Below are 18,805 nucleotides of genomic sequence, written 5' to 3'. Positions count from 1 at the left end.
GGCGCGCGAGGCAGTCGGCGGATCCGGCGGCCGACGTGCGAGACAGCCGGTCGCCAAACCCGTCGACCGCCGGACCCGCCGACTGCCTCGCGCACTGTGATCACGTGAAACTATTTTCGTCGGCAGCCATCATGCCGCACGGTCCGCGTGGTGGTGGACGCGCAGACGGCGGACGGCGGGACTCAGCTGGCCCGGCGGATTCGGCATTCGAGAACGCGTTGGCATAGATGAATACGCGCAGTGGGCTTGTCGCGACGAAAAATTCACATGCATATGAAATATTCCGGATAATAAACTCTTTTTATGAATATATATGCTGCACAGATTTTTATCTGCAATAAATATCACCGGATGAGCTTACGACGTGTCCGTATAATCTTGCTTTCCTACCACTCGAGCTCGGGCAAAGAGAAGCGAGGAAAAAAAAAAGGTGCTTCTGATAACTCACTTATGCAGTGAATCACGCGTGTGCTCTGCCGAGCATGATGCCTCGAGGACATATCTGCTCTACCTGTTGCTCAATTCCCCATCGACGGTAGCAAGTATCGCGCGAAGAATTCGACGGTTCCTCCTTCCCCCGTGTTCTCTCCCGCCTATTGTAACGTAGGAGAATTTACAGACCGCGGAAATAAATTTTCGGGAAGTAAAGTAGAGACTCTCGCGGATGCGAGATGCCGAGAAATCAGCGGCAACGTAACTACGAATGACAGGGTTTCGTTTTTTTTTATGTTACAGGTGGACGACCGAGTCAGATCACCGGGAACATCACGATGCCTGACCGCCGCTACCATGTCGCTATCCATCTCGCCCTCTAGCCCCGAAGAACCTGTTACGCTGTAAGTGATATATATGCGTAATATAAATTTCAAAGCCGTCCGAGCTACGCTCTCTTGGTGCTTCAGACGTTATCAAGACGAATGATGTTAAATTTCTGATATCTATCTCCGTTAGAACAGCTCCGACTTCCTTCTATTCGCAGACTACGAATTAGAATCGTAGAGACATGCATTTATATCGCGGGGAAAATAAAATTCAACTTAAACATCGTGGTACTTTGTGAGACTGCGTTAAAAGTAAACGTGGGAAGCAAGACCGCGGATTCTTGCCGCTTCCCTTCCGCGATCCATAAAGCCACTCAGGCAAATTAGTCTCGCGATACAGCAATGGTGTTCTCGTATGGTGCCGACTGTTATCGGGTTTCTTCTCTCTTACTGTCGCCGGCTTGGGCTTTGCCGCATAGACGGTATAGGGCGCGGAAAAACGCGCGGGGAAAGCGAGGTGATATTTATGCCAGTTTTTTATTGCGCTCTAGCCCGAGAGAGCAGAATGGAAACAATATGTCACCCCGGTAGGGAAACCAGGGTGGCGGCGAGATGGTAGAAGGAGGAGGCTGTGCGAACTTCTTGTAGGTGGCCCGGCGGGTACCTAACGTTAATACTAACGCCTCCGCCGTCCTAGCGCCCTCCGACCAACGTCATGATTTTAAATGAACAACCCCCCCGTTTCTCCCTTTTAGCCGGAAAACACGGGCGAACGGCGGGATCGCTGCCGTGAATTTCATGTACCGCGTATCGAGCGATTTTTGAATTTGTTCGCAAATTGCGTTGTTACTTCTATTCTGGATTATTTTTGCGGTTAATTGATGCAGCGTACAATTAAGTAAATATCTTTTTTTTTTTTATTACCCATGTACATGTAAATAATTACAAGCTGCAAGTAGAGAAATAAAATTGGGGCTTTGTTTAAACAACGTGAAGAGAGATTTTAGCTCGGTACAATGGCTAAAAAATAAGCAGCAGAGATCTCGCGCGCATTTGAGAAAATATAAACCCAGCTATGCAAATAAATCTTCGATAATCTTACGGCAGGACCGAAGTATTCGAGCTCCGGACAATTTCCGGCGGTTGTGCTTATCGTTTCGAGAGCGCACGTGGAAAAGAGAAAAGAAGAAGAAAGAGAGAAAAAAAAGCTAAGGAGGAGAGAAGGGAAGACTCGTTATTCGGGGTCTCAAGAGTCATCGGATAAGTGCATATCGATTTCTCCCTATTGGCGAGGGTTGGGCCGTCGGTAAGATCGAGGCGAATGGGGAAAAAAGAAGGCGGTAAAAAGGGCAAAGGCTATAAGTAACGGACCGTCTGGTGGAAAGCGCTCGAGGGCGAACAGTGATTTAGAGAAATTAAAACTTTAATTCATGTTCGGGTTCACGGGGGGTTGTGTCCTCTGCCTCATGCCCCTTACGCCCTTTCCCCGCTGAACCGCCGCTTCACCCTGTGGCATTCTCTGTCCCCCGTTGATCGACCAAAATCCCGCTCCGCGCGTAAATTGGCGAACCCGACTAGTGCTCTCTCTCTCGTTTTGCTCCGTTATTTTTCACGGCTTTTCTGTATTTTCGCATAGACACCGAGTTCGTAAAATATCTGGATATGTCGTGAATAATGCAACACCAGCGTTATTCAACAAACGTTCTAACTGCTTGTTTATCAGTCGCGAGTTTGTAAAATTAGATGATGTGTAGCAAGAGGTCACGCGAGCAAATGCCTCAAACTCGGCCACCCGCGACCGGACGCGATTATTATCGTTCTAATTTAATTCGGATGTATTTTATAGTACTAGAAGAAACCATGCGACTTACCAATCTGCATGAGCTTCAGCGGAGTTGAAAGTTCTGCCGGTGACTGTAACATAAAAAAGAAAATAATATAGACATGTCAGTTAAATAATGAGATTAATAAAAAAAAGATTTGTTTTTTTTTTAATTTATACTTACTTAAAAGTTGCTCCGCCGATGCAGGATGCCCGTCCTGGGCCTGCTCCTCCTCTCAGATGGGACGTGTCGAGTCATCCTTCCGCGCACAAGTCACTCGCGAACACCCCGACCGTGATTTTATGATACAATCGCGAAAATTATATTGATCACTTTCGCGCGTTCCTATCCGGCACTCGCGTTTAAAATAAAGCCAAAAACTACGCCCGAATACTTTGCGTAACTCCCGGAACGATCGACGAACCGGCTGCGGTTCGTATTTGTATAATTTCGGCGTGCGACACTTTTCTTTCCACTTTTTTCCAACGGGGATGTCAGACTGATGCTCCTTCGACGAAAGTCTTCCTCTGGATTGTTATCTGAAACAAAAATAGTTACATTTGATTAGCAAAAATGACAAAAATTAAACATGCTGCGTTACAAATAATTACGACTATTCTATGTGAAATATTCACTTCATAGATACCCGACACGTACACGTTATCGTTCGCGAAGATCAATTCGCATCAGCTAATATTGTGTAATAATATACAGTTGACTACGGCAGCCGATCGACCGGCACATTTCTATGTACTATTCACCTGATCACCGCGCGAGATGTGTACGTCGCATGTGTGACCGACCTCTATTCTCTGTCACACCACGCAGCCATAAAAATACGCTAACGAAAAGATTTTTCCGGCCTCGCCTTCCTACATCACGAATAAATATGTCCCGAATCTATCGCGAACTCGTCGATTGAATCCCTCTTCTTTCGAGCCCGACTGTACTCGTCGACACTTCGTTTACGGGAAAGAGACGCGAATTTAATGTACACTTACACGTGGTTTTAACTTACCTTATATCGAAAAGATGTAGTCGCCGGTACGCACGATTGATCCAGGATGGTAATTCACGGCAGATAATGTCCCCCTGGCCCGTCGATTGTGCGTGGATCTTTAATACGTACGGAGCACGTGCTGCGTACGTACGTCTCGTTCGACCGCTAGAGAAGGACTGAGCGATGGTGGGGGTAGTGGGGGAACGTAGCTCGCGCGCGGCACGTACGCCGCTTATCCTTATCTTTTTCTTTTAATTACTAGAACAAATTTTGCGCACGCTTCAAATTTTTTTCACATATTTTTTAAAAGATCCTAGTTGCAATTTAAATCGAATCTCAAATTTCCGACTAGTCTACTTTTTGAAATAGAATAATAACGCCAAGCAGATTTATGTGGCCGACCAGTTATACAAGAAGCGAATAAAAATTCGATATTGCTGAATAAAAGAACGCGATGTGTACTTCGTCGCTTGTGCAACATATATTCTTAAAGCCATTTTCCCCCCGAGCTGATATAAATTATCCATAAGCTTTCCTCTATGGAGATATGTTTCCGAAAGTATATCCGCGCACAGTGGCCAGCTTCGTAATATGAACATAGTTAAAGAAACCGTGAATGTAATTGACAAGAGATCGCGGATTTTATTAAACTTTCATTTCAAGCACAATACTTTTAATATGCAGTTTTAAAATAGATTTGAATTAATTTTATTTAATTGAATAACATTTCATTAAAATTTCAATAAAGTATCGACTGCGGGAACGTACCTGTAACTTTTTCATTAAAACGTTCGCGATATTTAACGCGTTTTCGCGGCATACGCTCCGCGCACAGGCGTTGTTGCTTATAATCATGAAGAATTCTAAAAACTCGCGTATAACATTCACAAAAGCGTTGCGATAAATCTGCATTTCGGGCGAAGACGTCCTTTACAAACTTTTATGAGCCATGCAGGATTCCGAATATGAGGAAAGGACGTACCCTTTATCTTCTTTTCCCTTGGCCCGCTGCTCCTCTCGCGGTTTCTCCCTTCGTCCGTCCCTCTGCTCCTGTCCTTCCTCACCACCGTGCGCCGTGCTTCGGCTTTTAGGGCAACCTCCGCCTCCAATAAATTCCCATCACCGGCTACCAGGTACGCCTTCGTCGAGTAAATCATACCCGTAAGTGAATCCGAATTGAATGCAATGAGTAAATATGGCTTTCATATAACGAGAGGCAACCACGAGTGTCTGGCGGAAACCGCGACAATAGATTTTTAATCCAAGGGAGGCTTCGTTTGCCGCATCGTATCGCGATTCACGTTTATCTACCCTCTCGTTTCTTCCCGCCGGGGCTATTTTTGAGGAAATTCGACCCCTCCGCTTTCCTATTGCGACTATATAATTTTTCTTTATTGTGCGAGGCGATTTACGTGTTTTCCCGCCCGCATGTATGCGTGAACGCGAGTCAAGGAGCAGCCAGTCGGTGGAAATGCATAAATACATGAGTCGCGGGGCAACGAGCGAAAGAGGGAGACAAGCTTGGCCCGCATATGTAGCGAAGCGACTCGTATCTCGTAATAACGTGTGGATAGCGGCTCTCTCGTCGCGAAAATATGGTCTTTCAAAAGCCTGTAGTTTCCCCTCGAAAACGAGCGCGGCCTCGCTCGTTGTCGAAAAAGAGCGAGAGGACACATGAGAAATGACAATCTTATTCCATAACTTCCTGTCACTAACTCCGTTCCGCTCAGCGATTTCGTTTATGGTACAACTTCTCTTGTTATCACGCCGCAATGATTTTTTATTGTACAGAGTGTAGATTATTTTTTTTTATATATAAACTTGATCAGTTTTAAATTAAAATTTTTTGGGAAAATTGTAATTTAAAATGCAGTTCGGTGTCTCGCAGTTGCTGTTGCGGCAAACTGTTAAATTTTTACGAACGTGACTATTGAGATTTTTTTCTAATTTCATGGTGATCGATCGGATTAAAAGTCGAAAGGAATCGCGGAGGAGGGAAGCGGAAACGGTGCGACGACTGCGTCGCAAGGAAGCGCGGAAACTGAATACAAGGGGGATGACTCTGCGAGTATTAGAGAGGCGAGATTCGCATTCCCGCATTACTGTCACGCGAGTAATTACGCACCGTCGAAAGCAATGGCGCGACGGGTGGATGCAGGGATGAAAGGAGCGGGAGGTGCTAGAAGGGTTGCTGTCGCTGCGCCTCTGGCTCGGCGTTTCCCGCGCTGCGCGATTCGCAGCCAGCGGGAGAAACCAGAGCTAATAAAAGCCCACAATTACCTCCGGTTCGAGCCATTTGTCTTGACGGGCGTCTCATGCCCGATATAATTCACCCTGGCAACAACACATTGTTGCCTAATGAGGTGTAAAACATTCCGAGATATCTGGCTGTCTCGGGCTGCGAGGGCGGTTTCCGTAAAGGCGATTCACGATATCACGATTGCGCTTTCCCCGTCGCGCCTTCGCGCCCAGCCTGATTCTTTTGCTTTCGTCAGCCCCTCGCAAGACCCCGATGAATTTTCCCGATTCGCGCACCGACCTTCCTTTGAGAATTGCACAAAAAAATTTTTTTAATTGATTATTTAAATTTTGTACAGTTCATTACTTTATAAATTCCGTTTCTAATCTTTGCATACACAGAGATGAATTAAGATATAAAGTTTTATGAATGTTCTACAAATTCGTTTCGCCGAAGAGATAAATTGCAGGGAATCTCGATCGCTAAGACCGCCGGATTAATATTTGCCATTCAGTTTCGTAAGTTACATCGAGATCCAGCGATTCCGAGCGTGCCTTCGCCTCCCTACTTCTTTTCATTCCGCGAAAAGTTCACCGGGATTCAGCACAAATCATATAGTTCACCGGGCAATGTTTGCTCGTTGCGCCTCGTACCCTTCCATGGTTTTTCGCCGGCGCTGTATGGAAGGTACGTGCCCCGTCAATTTGATTTAGCCGGAGGGATGTACTACGTGCCCTTTTCGCTCATTCCCACCCCCGTCCCTTAGTCCCTTAGCCATTTCCGCTCGCTTTTCTCTTTGTCTTTACTTCGTCGGAGCGGCAGTGATTTGCTGCGATAAAGCCGCATCGACAGGCGACGTACGTGTATCGCGTGTCGAAGGACACGCTCCTTCTTTCCCGGCACGAACCCTCTCGGACGCCCTTCACACAGCAAGACCGATCGGAGGAGAGTTTATGATATATTTGTAATCATGTTATCCGATACGCGCTTGCCCTTTCGTTACAACTGCCTCTTGTAACAAACAGCCTCTCGTAAAGAAATAGGCGAATCTTTTTTTTTTCTTTTTTTATCGCACACGATCCCGATAATATTTTATTCAAAGATGAAATTAGCATTTTTTAATGTTTCCTTGCACGAATTTTAACGATACGGGAAACGTTCGTGAGGAGAACGATGTTCTAATTCATTGGCGTGCACTGCTATACATATAATGTCGCGAAGCGAGGGGTCCTCAAGTTTTAAGGGCCGTCATCAGTGCGAGGCTCGAGAAATTGCATCGTAATCCAAGAACGGCAGACCGCTTTTCGGGAAGGCAATTCTAGCTGCCCGTAACAATCTGGCGGCGGCGTCGGCGAAAGCATATTATTACGGCTATAGTCCCGGACAGTTTATTCCAGGTTCGTTTCCAAATTTACTACTCCCCGCGTGTTGCAGTAAGAACTCGCGACTCGCCGCCGCTTTAAAATCACATTGTCTTTAGAAATAGCTCTACTTATTACGAGTTAAATGTAACCAAGGGGAAAATAATTTTTTTAAATATATTTTTTAACAGAGAAAGAATAAAAGTATTTTGTAGTAAATTATCAGACGCACGCTTATTCATATAAAATTTTTTTTAACCAAGTCGAATGGGATTGTCTCATGTATAAGACGCGCGCAAACACATACTTGTACTTGTCACTATGACATTATCGATCCGATAGCACGGTCGGACGTCGGTTGGTCCGAGCACAGTCGCTTCTTACCAGACCCCTCGTTCCCTTTATTCCTTTCCCCGTATACCCCGTCTTTGCCGCCCCCTTTGCAACCCTTTAAGGTCGTCTTTCCAGCGGATATCAGCATTAAACCCCTGGGAGACGTGATGTCCTTTTCAATTTCTCCGTCGCTTTGGGATGAGGCCAGGAATGCGAGGCTTCGAACGGCTTCGAAGTTCGGGAAACTTCATCATACTTCCGCATTTTCGCGCGCGAAGAAAGGTCGCGCATTTTTTTTGCTACTTTTTTTTTATTTTTTCTTTTTTTAACGCTAGTCCCGCGATGCAGAAATCGTCGTCCGCTCGCTTCGAAAACGATTCGCGTCCGTCGGGAGCCACTTACGATCCTTTCGGGCGGTATCCAGACTCGAAGAGACGAAATTTTATAAACCGAGAGTAAGAGCACGGTCGTTTCGTAACGGCGCAGTCGTCGGCTTTCGTAACTGCGAAAATTTGCGGCCTTCCACCGCCAACGGGCTCGCTATAAATCAGTTGAAATTTGTTATGCGCGGCACGCAGATGGTTTTGTTATATGAAAATATGTGCCGCGCGGGGATGGTGTGTAAGTATCCCTCGGTAAAACACGTCCCTTATATCCCGCGCGTACCCTCAGCGTACCCGGTCGCCTCGCCCCGCTTCTTACACCCCCCAGACAGGCCTGAGGCGTCATGCTGTTCCGCGCTCTCTTTAATTACACCCCGAAACCGGGACGCGTGACGTATTGCCGTGTGGCGAAAGGGACAAAAAAGTCGACCTCGACTTCGAGCTGGAATCGCCGATCTGCAGCTCGGTCGTTAATCAACGCCTCGATCGACGATACCTAACGTTTCCGGAATACGCGCTCAAGAATTATCAGAAAGTTTTAATCTCTCATTTTCTTAATTTCTAGATCTCGCGCATCTATCGAGCCGTCAAAAAATTTTTATATTCACGTCGCTGCGTCTCTTTTAAAAAAATTTTTAGATTTCGCGTATTTATAAATTAGAAATGTTAAAACCGATCTTGGGTGTCTTATCAAAAAGTTTATTCCTTGAAATTTGTTGATTCGAATTTTAGGAGATGTAACGTGAAGGATTTATTGGAAGAAAGTCCAGCGATGGAGGGGCCACTTAAAGCGTTGGCCCGGTCAGCGCTAAATATTTGATCAGAATTCGATTGGTTTAAGACGTCAGCCAGTAAGCGAGGGTATGCTCATGGGACGGAGAGAAAAAAAAAAAAATAGTAAAGAAAGAGGAGAAAGCCCGACGAATGGACGGACAGTTAGTAGCTAGACGACGGAGTATTCCCTTGAGCAAAACGGCAAAATGATGTCCAACCAAACAGCTCAGCTGTCCCGGTCACAGCATTCTTCTCTTCCTACATCAATGATACGCGTCTGCTTAAAAAATCTTTTGTTTCTTTCGCTCACTCTCCTTTTTTTTTTTCTTTGCTATGTCACAAAAAAAAATTTGTAGCAGTTTAAAAATTAAATCGATTTTGAGCGGAAGCTAGTCGCGTAAAGTTTATTTTCGTTTGGTTATAACAATTAAACTCATTGCCGTTTTCATGCGCGAGTCGTTAGTGGCAGCGAACGAGGGAGGCACAAAGGTCGAATCGCAAAATTCATGCGAATCCACGTGGTGCCAAGTGGGGTGCATTAGCCAAGTTCCCCATTATCCACGCGTGAGAGACCCCTAAATTATCCGGCGCTCGCCTAGCGCCGATCTCGCCCACCCTTGCACGTTGGCGAGAAAAAGACGTATGACTGCCTTTTCTCGAGAACACTCCCCTCCCGACAGACTCCAGGGTGAAGTTACTAACGCGTGATTTTCGCAATTGTAAAGGAATTCGCACTGCGCTAATATACTTGCAAGGAAAACATTGAGATTGTTTGTAAATTTCTGTCAAATCTCGTTAGTACATGATTACAAAAGACAACGAGAGAAAGAAAGGAAGAGTCAGAAAAAGGGAGAGTGAGAAGTAAAAGGAACAAGGCGAGAGACAGAATCCGAAGAACCGCCAAGAAGATAGAGAACGCAAGTTTGGGCTATCTCTCCGAACACAGTTCTAAGGAGCTTCCTTTAGACTTTAGTGACGTGATGTCGCCTAATACTCTAATCCTTGCAAAGGAGACACCGTCGTCCGCTTCGCGTCGTGTTCTATTTAGCTAGCCATTTTCTTATAACCGTGCCGAATAATAGTAGAAAAATGTAAAAGTTATGCGGTGTGTACGTTACGAATTGTATGTTATAATTTTTTTTTTTTTTTTTTTATTACCGAGCAATGAAATTCTATAGATATTCGATAGAAAAAAAATTCTATAAAACTCGAATAACAGCGAGCAAAAATAAAATGTAGCGCGTGTGTTATCTCATACTTACAGCAGCCACCGACGGAGACTTCGACGGAATTGGCGATGTTTTCTTTCGGCGAAAATTTGCAGTCGGTCACATCCGTCGGTTTTTTAATTATTCTCGACGAAACATTAGAAACGACACATAATTAGCCGACGAGCCAGGACGCATCGATCCGTAAGTCGAAGGGATTTTAGCTCTTTCTCACTTCCTTTTTCCGGGCCACCCATGCGCGTTTCGCTATCGACGGCCGGTTGCAGGAGAGCATTGGTCCGCAAAGAAAAGTGATAATGTCTTAAGCCGCCAGTGCGATTTAACTTCCGATTTTGGACGAGGGCCCTCCCGCCGCCCTCCCACCGCGGTCCATAGTGAGAGTTCGTCGCTCTAAACTCCCGGCTACGTGGTCTGAGGAGGGTTTAAGGTTTAAGGGAAGCTCTCTCATTCCTTGGGATCCTAGGGAGCTCCGCTAAGCGCTGACGTTGATCCTGCTCTTCTTCAGCCTCCGCTACCTTCAGGAGCTTGGGTTTATCTAATTCCAGTTGTAGGTTCCTCCTATCGCTGTAAACCTTACGAGCGTACCAAAGGGCGAACGTTGTGCAGTTAAAGGCCTAAAGTCTTACAAGTCATCAGAAAGATGGGCAATTCGCTCGTTGGAAATAATTCATAATTGTCGAAATATTCCACTGAGATTTCTTCAATTACGAAATTTAAACTGAATTTGAATACGAAAAGACGAACGGTATTAAAAAATCTTATTATTAATTGTATAATTTTATCACTTCTATTGTCGAATAAATATATATTTTTGTATTAACATATTTATATATATATTTTTTTTTATTTACTGTATAGATTAGTATAGACTTTACTTTTCTCTTAAATGTTAAGCCACGTAAAAAGCTCGAGTCGTGAGGGAGCAGATCCGCGAGGTCGCTGGCCGGGACCAATGTTGCTCGAATTCCTAAAGCAGCAAAGAGAACCAGGTAGCACGTACATACAGTGGCGCGTCAGCCCGAGGGATAGCAAAGTAGTAGTAGTAGTAACGTATATATATTCGCATATATGCACATATATATGTGCGTATATAACATACATATATACATGCGTATATGTAGACGTGAGTGGATATAACCGAGAGAGGTGTACGAGGCACGTACCTCAACACACTGAGAAAGAAAGAGAGTCCTAGGTGTGCACCCCCAGGAACCGTGTCCCCTTCTACGATAACCAAGGCCGGGGGTGGAGGTGAGCAAGGGCGATGTGCAGAAGGGCTGGGAATCGTGCTGCAGCCGAGCTCAAGGGGGTGGACAGTGCGCAGAACCCGCCCCCACCTTTCGCGACGAAGCAGAAGCCGTCGACTGCCCGCGCAAGTCTTCATCCCCTCCGCGAATGACGGAAGATCGCCACCCCCGAGCGAACTTAAACATAGCACAGTAGCTCGCGAGCACCCCGTCTGAAAGGGCCCATCGCGTACACGAGCCGGAGTTGTGTTAATCTATATATACATATATATGAATATATGTATGCATATATATACGTACGTATGTATGGTTTTATGTATATATATGCATTGGCGGTTTGTCGAGCGCGCGTGTCTCCGCTGTGTACGTGCGCGCGTGCGTGTCACGCAGTGCTTGTTTAAATATTTCGAGTCCGCCGCAGGAACACGGCAAGATAGAGTGTGTCTCGCTAAAAAAGAGTAAATAGCACGAAAAGAGCCAGGCGATCGTTCACCAGGACAAGCAGGGAGGAAAAAAAAATTAAAAAATAAAAAATAAAAAAAAATAAAAAAAAAATAAAAAGAAAGAAAGAGACACAGATACGTCTCAGCTGCATAGAGTGACTCCTCGGATTCGTGGCCACGCACTCGACTATCTTCGGCGGATGTCAGGTGAACTCTCTCGAGAGACAGTCCCTTAGACCTTTGAACGCGCTGTTAAGTAGATGACGAAGGGAGAAAGAGAAGTGACCTGCGGCAGGCGCTGGGGGATCTCTCCCTAACGAAAGAGCGGATCCTGACCGAGATGGATTACTCTTCCCGTTAGATTGCGTCGAAATCGACGATTTTGCACTTGTGTACCCGAACGCACTCTTGCGTCTCTTGCGCCCGCATGGCAGAGCAGACTTGCTGATCCTCTGGAAATTTTGTGTTCCAGGGTGGAACTGACCAGCGTGCCGGGCGGACAGAATGCGATGGCTCATCTCAAAAAACGGAAGCTGGAAGCAGAGTCGGTCACGCAGAATCCTAAACAAACGCAGCAGCCGTCGCAACAGTCGCAGCAGCAATTGTTGATCGGCAAGAAGGGCCTGCAGTCGGGCGCGCCGCAAGAGATGGAGATAACCGATGCCGCTACGAAGCGGAGGAGGAAAAGCGTTCGCGACGACGATGTGAGAAAAACGATCGACGTTGTTGATCCTAATAAAAATATACCGCTGCCTCAAAAGAAGCGCGCCTTTACGTCGGGTAACGCGGGTAGCCCGGCGAGAAAATCGAGCAAGCACAGCGAAGAACCTGAAGACGACGAGACTCTTATAAGAGAAACGGAAGCCGCGTTGAAGAGCCTGTCGGGCAGCTGGCCGGGGCCTAGAGGTTCCTTATATCAAAGAGGCAATTCGGACGAGGACAGATACGAGTCTAATTTCGAAAATCTCTTTGAGGAGAAAAAAGAAAATCCTAAACTGTCGCCTTCGTCGATATCAACGTCTTCGAGCACGAGTAACGACACGGGTTGTTCGCTAAAAGACGTGATAACTCTTCGCGGGCAACAAGATCGATCGGGTAAGATGCAAAATAAGCAGCAGGATACGAAACAACCGCAGCATCCGACGAAAATTAAAAAAGATCTAGATAATCTGCTAAAGATAGAAAACGAATGCGCAAACATTCAATCACAAGTTAATAACGTTAATCAAAACGAGCCGACGAAAATTAGGTTGATTTCCGTTCGTGCATTGTCGAGCAAAGAGCGGAACGAGAGGAACATGGTGAGCGCACACATTGACTCGCAGGGAAGGCAATCGGACAAATATTCCAGATACGATCCGCCGGATTTCAACGAGTTAGTCGATGATTCGTCCAACGAACTGGAAATTGACATGTCGGATCCAGCCGCCGACAAGGACGAGAGCGATCGGGACAGGCCGAACGACCGGGAACGAGATCGAACGTGCAAAAACGGTCAGTCGCCTCAAAATATCAGCAGGCAGCAGCAACACCAACCACTTTACGCGAATTATCAAAGACAATATAACGATACTAACATGAAAGTCTCAGGTACGGGGACTTCGTCGTCCTCGCCGCCAGCGAGCTCGCCCTTTTCGACAACGTCCGCTTTTAGGCCGCCTAATACGGATCACTCGAAAGCGTCGTGCCGCGGCTCCTCGTCGGTTCCAGTAGCCTCCGCGGCGATTCCGCCGATCGGCCCGTATCCAGCTGCCGCCACATTCGTCGGTTATCCGACGCCCGGGCCGACGATGCCGACGCCGCAGCCCGTATCCGGCATTTCGCCCGCATCCGAGGACAAACATCCGTCTGCGGTGTCTCTGTTGCAACTAAAATCTTCGAAGGAGGAGGTTCATCACGTGGCAGCTCACGACGTGGCCGCTAATTCCGTGTCTCCCAGTAAAAGTCCCACCGGCGGTCCACCTTCCGTCACGAGCCCCGATTCCTCGAAGCAGTACACGATTCTTCAGCCGGCGGGGGTGGGCTCCAGAGCGGCCAGCGCGATTCAGGATATCGCGAGGGAAGGGGTGGTGAGTGTCGCCGCCGTGAGCAGTTGCACCCCCGTGAACAACGGCAGCACGGGCAACGTTAATACCGCGAACGCGAACGGCAACGGGGTGGTCGGCAATAAAACTACCAGCGGGAACAACGGCGCTAATGACAGCGGCAGTACTGCGAATCCTGCCGGGAATCCTAATGCAAACAGCATCGCCATTACGACCGTGTCGACGACTACCACCACGTCTAGTCCGACAGTCGCTGCCGATGTGCCTTCGGCGAACGGTCAGCAGGACAATGTCATGAAAATGCCAGAGAGACCCGGTACTTTCGACAGTAGTAGGCCGGGAATGTCTATGTCTCCGTCCAGTCTCGGCAGAGGTGAGGATTTTTTATCTCTCGCGTAACGAAACGATACTTAAATTAATCGATATCAACGAAAAAAAATAATTAATTCCGATTGATTTACTAAGAAGTTATTTGCAGATTTTTCTAAATTATAAATTCGAGAAAAAGAAAAGTTCTGAAACTGCACAGTAAAAATATATAACGTTTAAACAAAACAAAAATGCATTAACAAATTAATAATATTCGATACAATTGCTTTTTTGTTATAGTTATTAAATTTTTCAGCTTTTAAATATACTATATCGTTTAAAGAAATTAATGAGATTTTGTCAAAGACACGTAACGTTTGAAAAAGAAAAAACATATTTTTAATTAATAAATTTTATAATTTTCTAAAAATTTAATTGCGCGCATAAAAATTGGAACTCTTTAAATTGCAGATAGTTATCGTAAGTCGCGGTAGGGTTACTCCTCGTGTGTTATACGTTATGAGAGGGGACAAAAGGCATTTCGGCTCTCTTGGTTTCGCTGTTCCTCTCCTTCTCTTTTTCTCTGTCTTGCTCTCTATGAAGTTAGGGGAGTTAGGGCAGCACAGAAAATCAATAATTACGAAGCGAGGGGTGATGACTCAAATGCTGAAATCAAGGTCTCTTCGGGCAAAATTATTCTCTCTGTGTGTCCTATGATACATTCCATGCCTCTTCTCTCAATACTCTTCGCCCTTTACTACGTTTTAAATTTCAAGAGTTACTATTTTTCAAATTAACAACAAGATACTTAGCGAAACGCGACAGCATCTCAATTGCATTTAAATATCGTCGATTGCCAGCGCGCGGCCTGTAAAAGTGATTCGATTCGGCTTGGACGCGACAAGTGTAACGCGCGAAAGAAGGGCGGGCCGCGATCTGTCTGCGGAGAAAACTCGAAGAGTCAAGCCTCGTACGTTACGCTGCGGATTCACCGCGATGTGACAGGTGGAGGTTCGAGTGCATTCCGGGGTCTTAGGGCAGCGAAGACACGACGTGTCTAGTCGGGGAAATTTGGGGTTGATACCACGTCATACGTATAAGCCGCAGCTGTCAGCGGCTGGAAACGTGACTAGCATCCCAGCCGCTCCAAGCCACCTTATTACCACCCTGCGCCTGGCTGCCTGTCCTCATTATCCCCTTAACGTTTTCTCCGGCCGGTGGCTGCGAAGATGATCACTTTCAAGAATTCAATCTCTCGCGTTTGATTTCTGCCGCGCGACAGCGGCATGGAGAATTAATTGCATAGCTGTCGCGACAGATTAAAAAACAGAAAGACCAACATTCAAAGTCGCGGCCGCTTATAGAGGCGTTACGTAACTAACGCACACCTCGTGAAATTTCAGATAAAACTACTTGGCGTGATAAATGGTCTCGATTAAGCGCGCGCTTATCAGCGTGACGGCGATATTGCCGTTTCGGAGTCGGCCGAGATTTTCATAAAAAAAAAAAAAAAATCTGTCTCTTCTCCTTTCTCTTTCCCTTTCTCTTTGACTCTACGTTTCACGCGTTTTTTCCTATTGCCGAGAGTTGCTCTTGATCTCTTCGATTTACCGTGACGATCGCGTGCACTGCTTCTTTTACTCTTTTTTTTTTTTCTTCTTTTTTTTTATTTACCGCCGGCTCACGTGCAGGCGCGTATAAGGGCGTGTTGACACGCCATAAAACCGCTATCGGGAAATCCGTCGGCCGCAAAAACCACCCTTTCCGCGTCGAGAAAGATCGGCCGCGCGCGCGCGCGAGCGAGCGAGCGACGGGGTCGAGTTGGCTAATAAAAAAATAAACTGCTCTGTAACTCAATTTTACGCTGCCTTTGCGACCGCACGCATAAAAAGGACCTTTACTTGCGCGCGAGGGCTCTACCCTCCCTTTAAGGGCGCCGCGCGCCTCCGTGTGTAAATATCCACTTTGTGATTGTTCCTCGCGCTGTTCTCTTTTTTTAGAACCTCCGATCTTTTCCTTATCAAGCGTGTCCGGCGTGCGATTTAGCGCGGTGAAGGGAGGGGAAAAATGTTGGTGGACTGTTACACGCATCGGGTGCCTCGGTGTAATCGGCGCAGGCTTTTATATCGGCTCCGCTCGAGGATTCCTGCCACGGAGAGCTACTTTTAATCTCGCACATGATCCGGAGTCGCGTATTGCATATACTGAAAGACGGTTGCACCGCTACCGTGCGCCGTGAAATATTTACTTTCGCTAATTAACCGAAGTCCGTTTCACGTTGCGCTGTTCTGTCAAGAACTCAACATCACGTCAAGATAATGTTGTAGGAACAAGAGACATTTTGCAGTCGCGTGCACTAAGTAAAGATATTCGAACGAGGACGTATCACGATTCGCGACACGCGACTCACCGATATTTCTTTTTCATCGTTCAAACTAAATTATAATTACGTTAAATATATTTCTTCGCATCTTTCTTCTTATTTGGCAAAGTAATAATTGACCGTTGATGGAGATGGGATACTGAAAATACGAAAATTTCAAGCAAATAACGCGCAAATAAATTCAATTTATAATCTGGAATGTGAAATATAGACATTATCAATGTGTACTTTCGTTCGGGGGGGTTAATTGCCTCGCGTGAATATTCATCCGTTACACGTGAATACGCAATTGCGCTGATTAACGACCTTTGACGGCGAATTAATAATTAGCGACCGGCGGGCGCTCAATTCTCCCCGATTATCTTGACGACGGAGATGATTTTTCGCGGCGCCGGACGGAAGTCTCGGCGCGTGTCGCGCAAGCTGGACGAATAAAACAATCCCGGTGTTTATATACACGTCTAACCCCTTCCGCGCACCCTCACGTGAAATGGCTACAAAATAACACAATTACAACACGGCCACGGGCTCACCCTCGGTGACCGACGCTCGTCCTCGTTCTCACCCCTTGTAATCCCGCTCTTTTCTCTCTTCCCTCCGATTCTCGTTGCTCCATTACAGCTCCGTTGCCGGGAAAAAGAAACGAAAAGTGAGGGGCCCCGCGATAGATGGAAGAGGATAAGATCTGAGGGGAAACAAAGAGAGCGGCGATGGCGAGAAAGAATGAGGGAAGATAGGAGAAAGGTAGGAACGGAGGCAGGTCTGACCGACTCGTTACAAGTCTATTCAGACATCCGGAAAGAACAGCGCGTGCCGGTATTCATTTTGTTGACCGGAACCATTATCTGCCCCTTCGCTCGGTTTTTTTTTTTCTCGGTCTTTCTCTCTCGTTTGCCTTCTCGCTTTTTCCTTTCAACCCCGAGCTCGGCCACCGACGTAGCCGCTTTAAAACCTTATGGCTAATTTATTAATCCTACCGGGGCAACCGCTCGCCCTCAGCTATCCGGTGAACCTTTTTTTACCCGGCACTAATTAAAAACCAGGAAGAGCGCCGGCGATCCTTCCTCGAAATAAAAATAACATCGATTTTTTTCTTTTCCCCCTGTTGCGAATTTAATGAAATTTTGACGCGCTAGTTCGACGCGCTCCGCGCTTCCGTATATTTCCGGCTGAATTTACTTTTAGTTAAAAGGACAATCGGGCATTCTTCGGCTTAAATCCCCCGCGAACTCTGATTTCCCAACAAAATTAATCCGCGGAGTTTCTTTTCGTGGAATTACGCGGGGTTTTCGAACAATTCCAGCGGCATGTGCCGTCGTTCAACTTTGGAACTCGGGGAACGTCGTGGCCCGCAAATAAAGCATGCTGCTAATGACGTCACGTATCGTAATCCAATTTCTGGGGAGGTGGGCGGATGTGCCGTTCGCCTTAAGAAAAAGGCGAACACCTAAGTAGGGATCGACTTTTCTTTCTCTATCCATCCCGCTCGTCGGGCTCTCCGCTCTTCTGAAACGCGAAATGACGACCTGATGAAGTTTCTCGGCGTCACGGCACTCGATTGGCGAGCCCCGAGACGTAGTTGGCCGAGGGATCAGGCCCAGCCTGAGGATTAGTACACGACAAAGTTTATAAAAGTGCGCTCACTTCACGAGAAACCCCCGTCAACTAACCTAAAGCTGGCCTCCTCTTAAGACTCCTCCGAAATCCCTTTCCAAACCTAGCACGCGTGATGAACCTACCTATATTCTGTCGTCACCGCGGTGACGCTTACAAATAATCTCACACGAAACGTGACTGTTGCCTCTAATCGTCCGCGAGAACTTTAAGTTAGAATAAAAAGAATTTATATTTATAATTACATGACATTTTATGCTTTCATTAATTTTATTTTGTTTTAAATATTTCATCTTTTATAATTGTTATTATTTTTTTTTTCGATCCTATGCAGGGTATTTATTAAATTTAAAAAACTAAAAATGTATGCAAAATATCTTATGAGAGCTTCGTAGAAATAATGAGCTTAATGGTCATGAGCAAATTGTTGCTAAATGGCCGTCGCTTATGAAAACGCTCAGGACTATAGTACGTGAATGAAACATAGTAGTGTCTAACACAGCTCTCGGCCGATCGCGCTGTCTAAGGATTGGGTAGGAACCTTTAGTTACGTTTATCGTTCGCGATTGAAATAAAGAGAGCCTTGCCGAAGGGCTCGTATTAACCGATTGGTACTTCTCGGCTACCTGCAGTGCACTAGAAACCCGTAATTGTCTGGTCACGCGAGGTCGCCCTGAGAATACGAACGCAATCATACGTGACGTGCGCTATACCCGCCATTAAGTTGGAACTGGCGCACGACAGATGGTACAATTGGCCGTTTGGGCATGCTTGTCTGGCACCGGTCATACTTTTCGTGTCGCCAGAAAGGGCTTAAAAAGAAAAAAAAAAAAGAAAGAGAAAAGTTTCTGAAAAAATTTT

The 18,805-nt window shown here is 46.3% G+C and overlaps 1 protein-coding gene across 8 annotated transcripts in view; it reads left to right on the top strand.

The window, feature by feature from the left end:
- LOC139103435 (myelin transcription factor 1) overlaps positions 1-18,805 on the top strand; it is a 246,360-nt gene that overhangs the window by 207,237 nt on the left and 20,318 nt on the right. For 7 of the 8 annotated variants that reach the window (XM_070658084.1, XM_070658086.1, XM_070658085.1 and 4 more), the window contains 2 exons: positions 736-836; positions 12,066-14,011. In XM_070658084.1, the coding sequence (XP_070514185.1) occupies positions 736-836; positions 12,066-14,011 (2,047 nt within the window). The remainder of the gene's footprint in view (positions 1-735; positions 837-12,065; positions 14,012-18,805) is intronic. The other variant, XM_070658092.1, reaches the window with a different exon arrangement.

Source organism: Cardiocondyla obscurior, linkage group LG06 (genome assembly GCF_019399895.1).
Source record: "Cardiocondyla obscurior isolate alpha-2009 linkage group LG06, Cobs3.1, whole genome shotgun sequence".
Classification (NCBI taxonomy): domain Eukaryota; kingdom Metazoa; phylum Arthropoda; class Insecta; order Hymenoptera; family Formicidae; genus Cardiocondyla; species Cardiocondyla obscurior.
The sequence above is the reverse complement of the archived record's forward strand: the minus strand, read 5'-3'. Positions and strand labels throughout refer to the sequence as shown.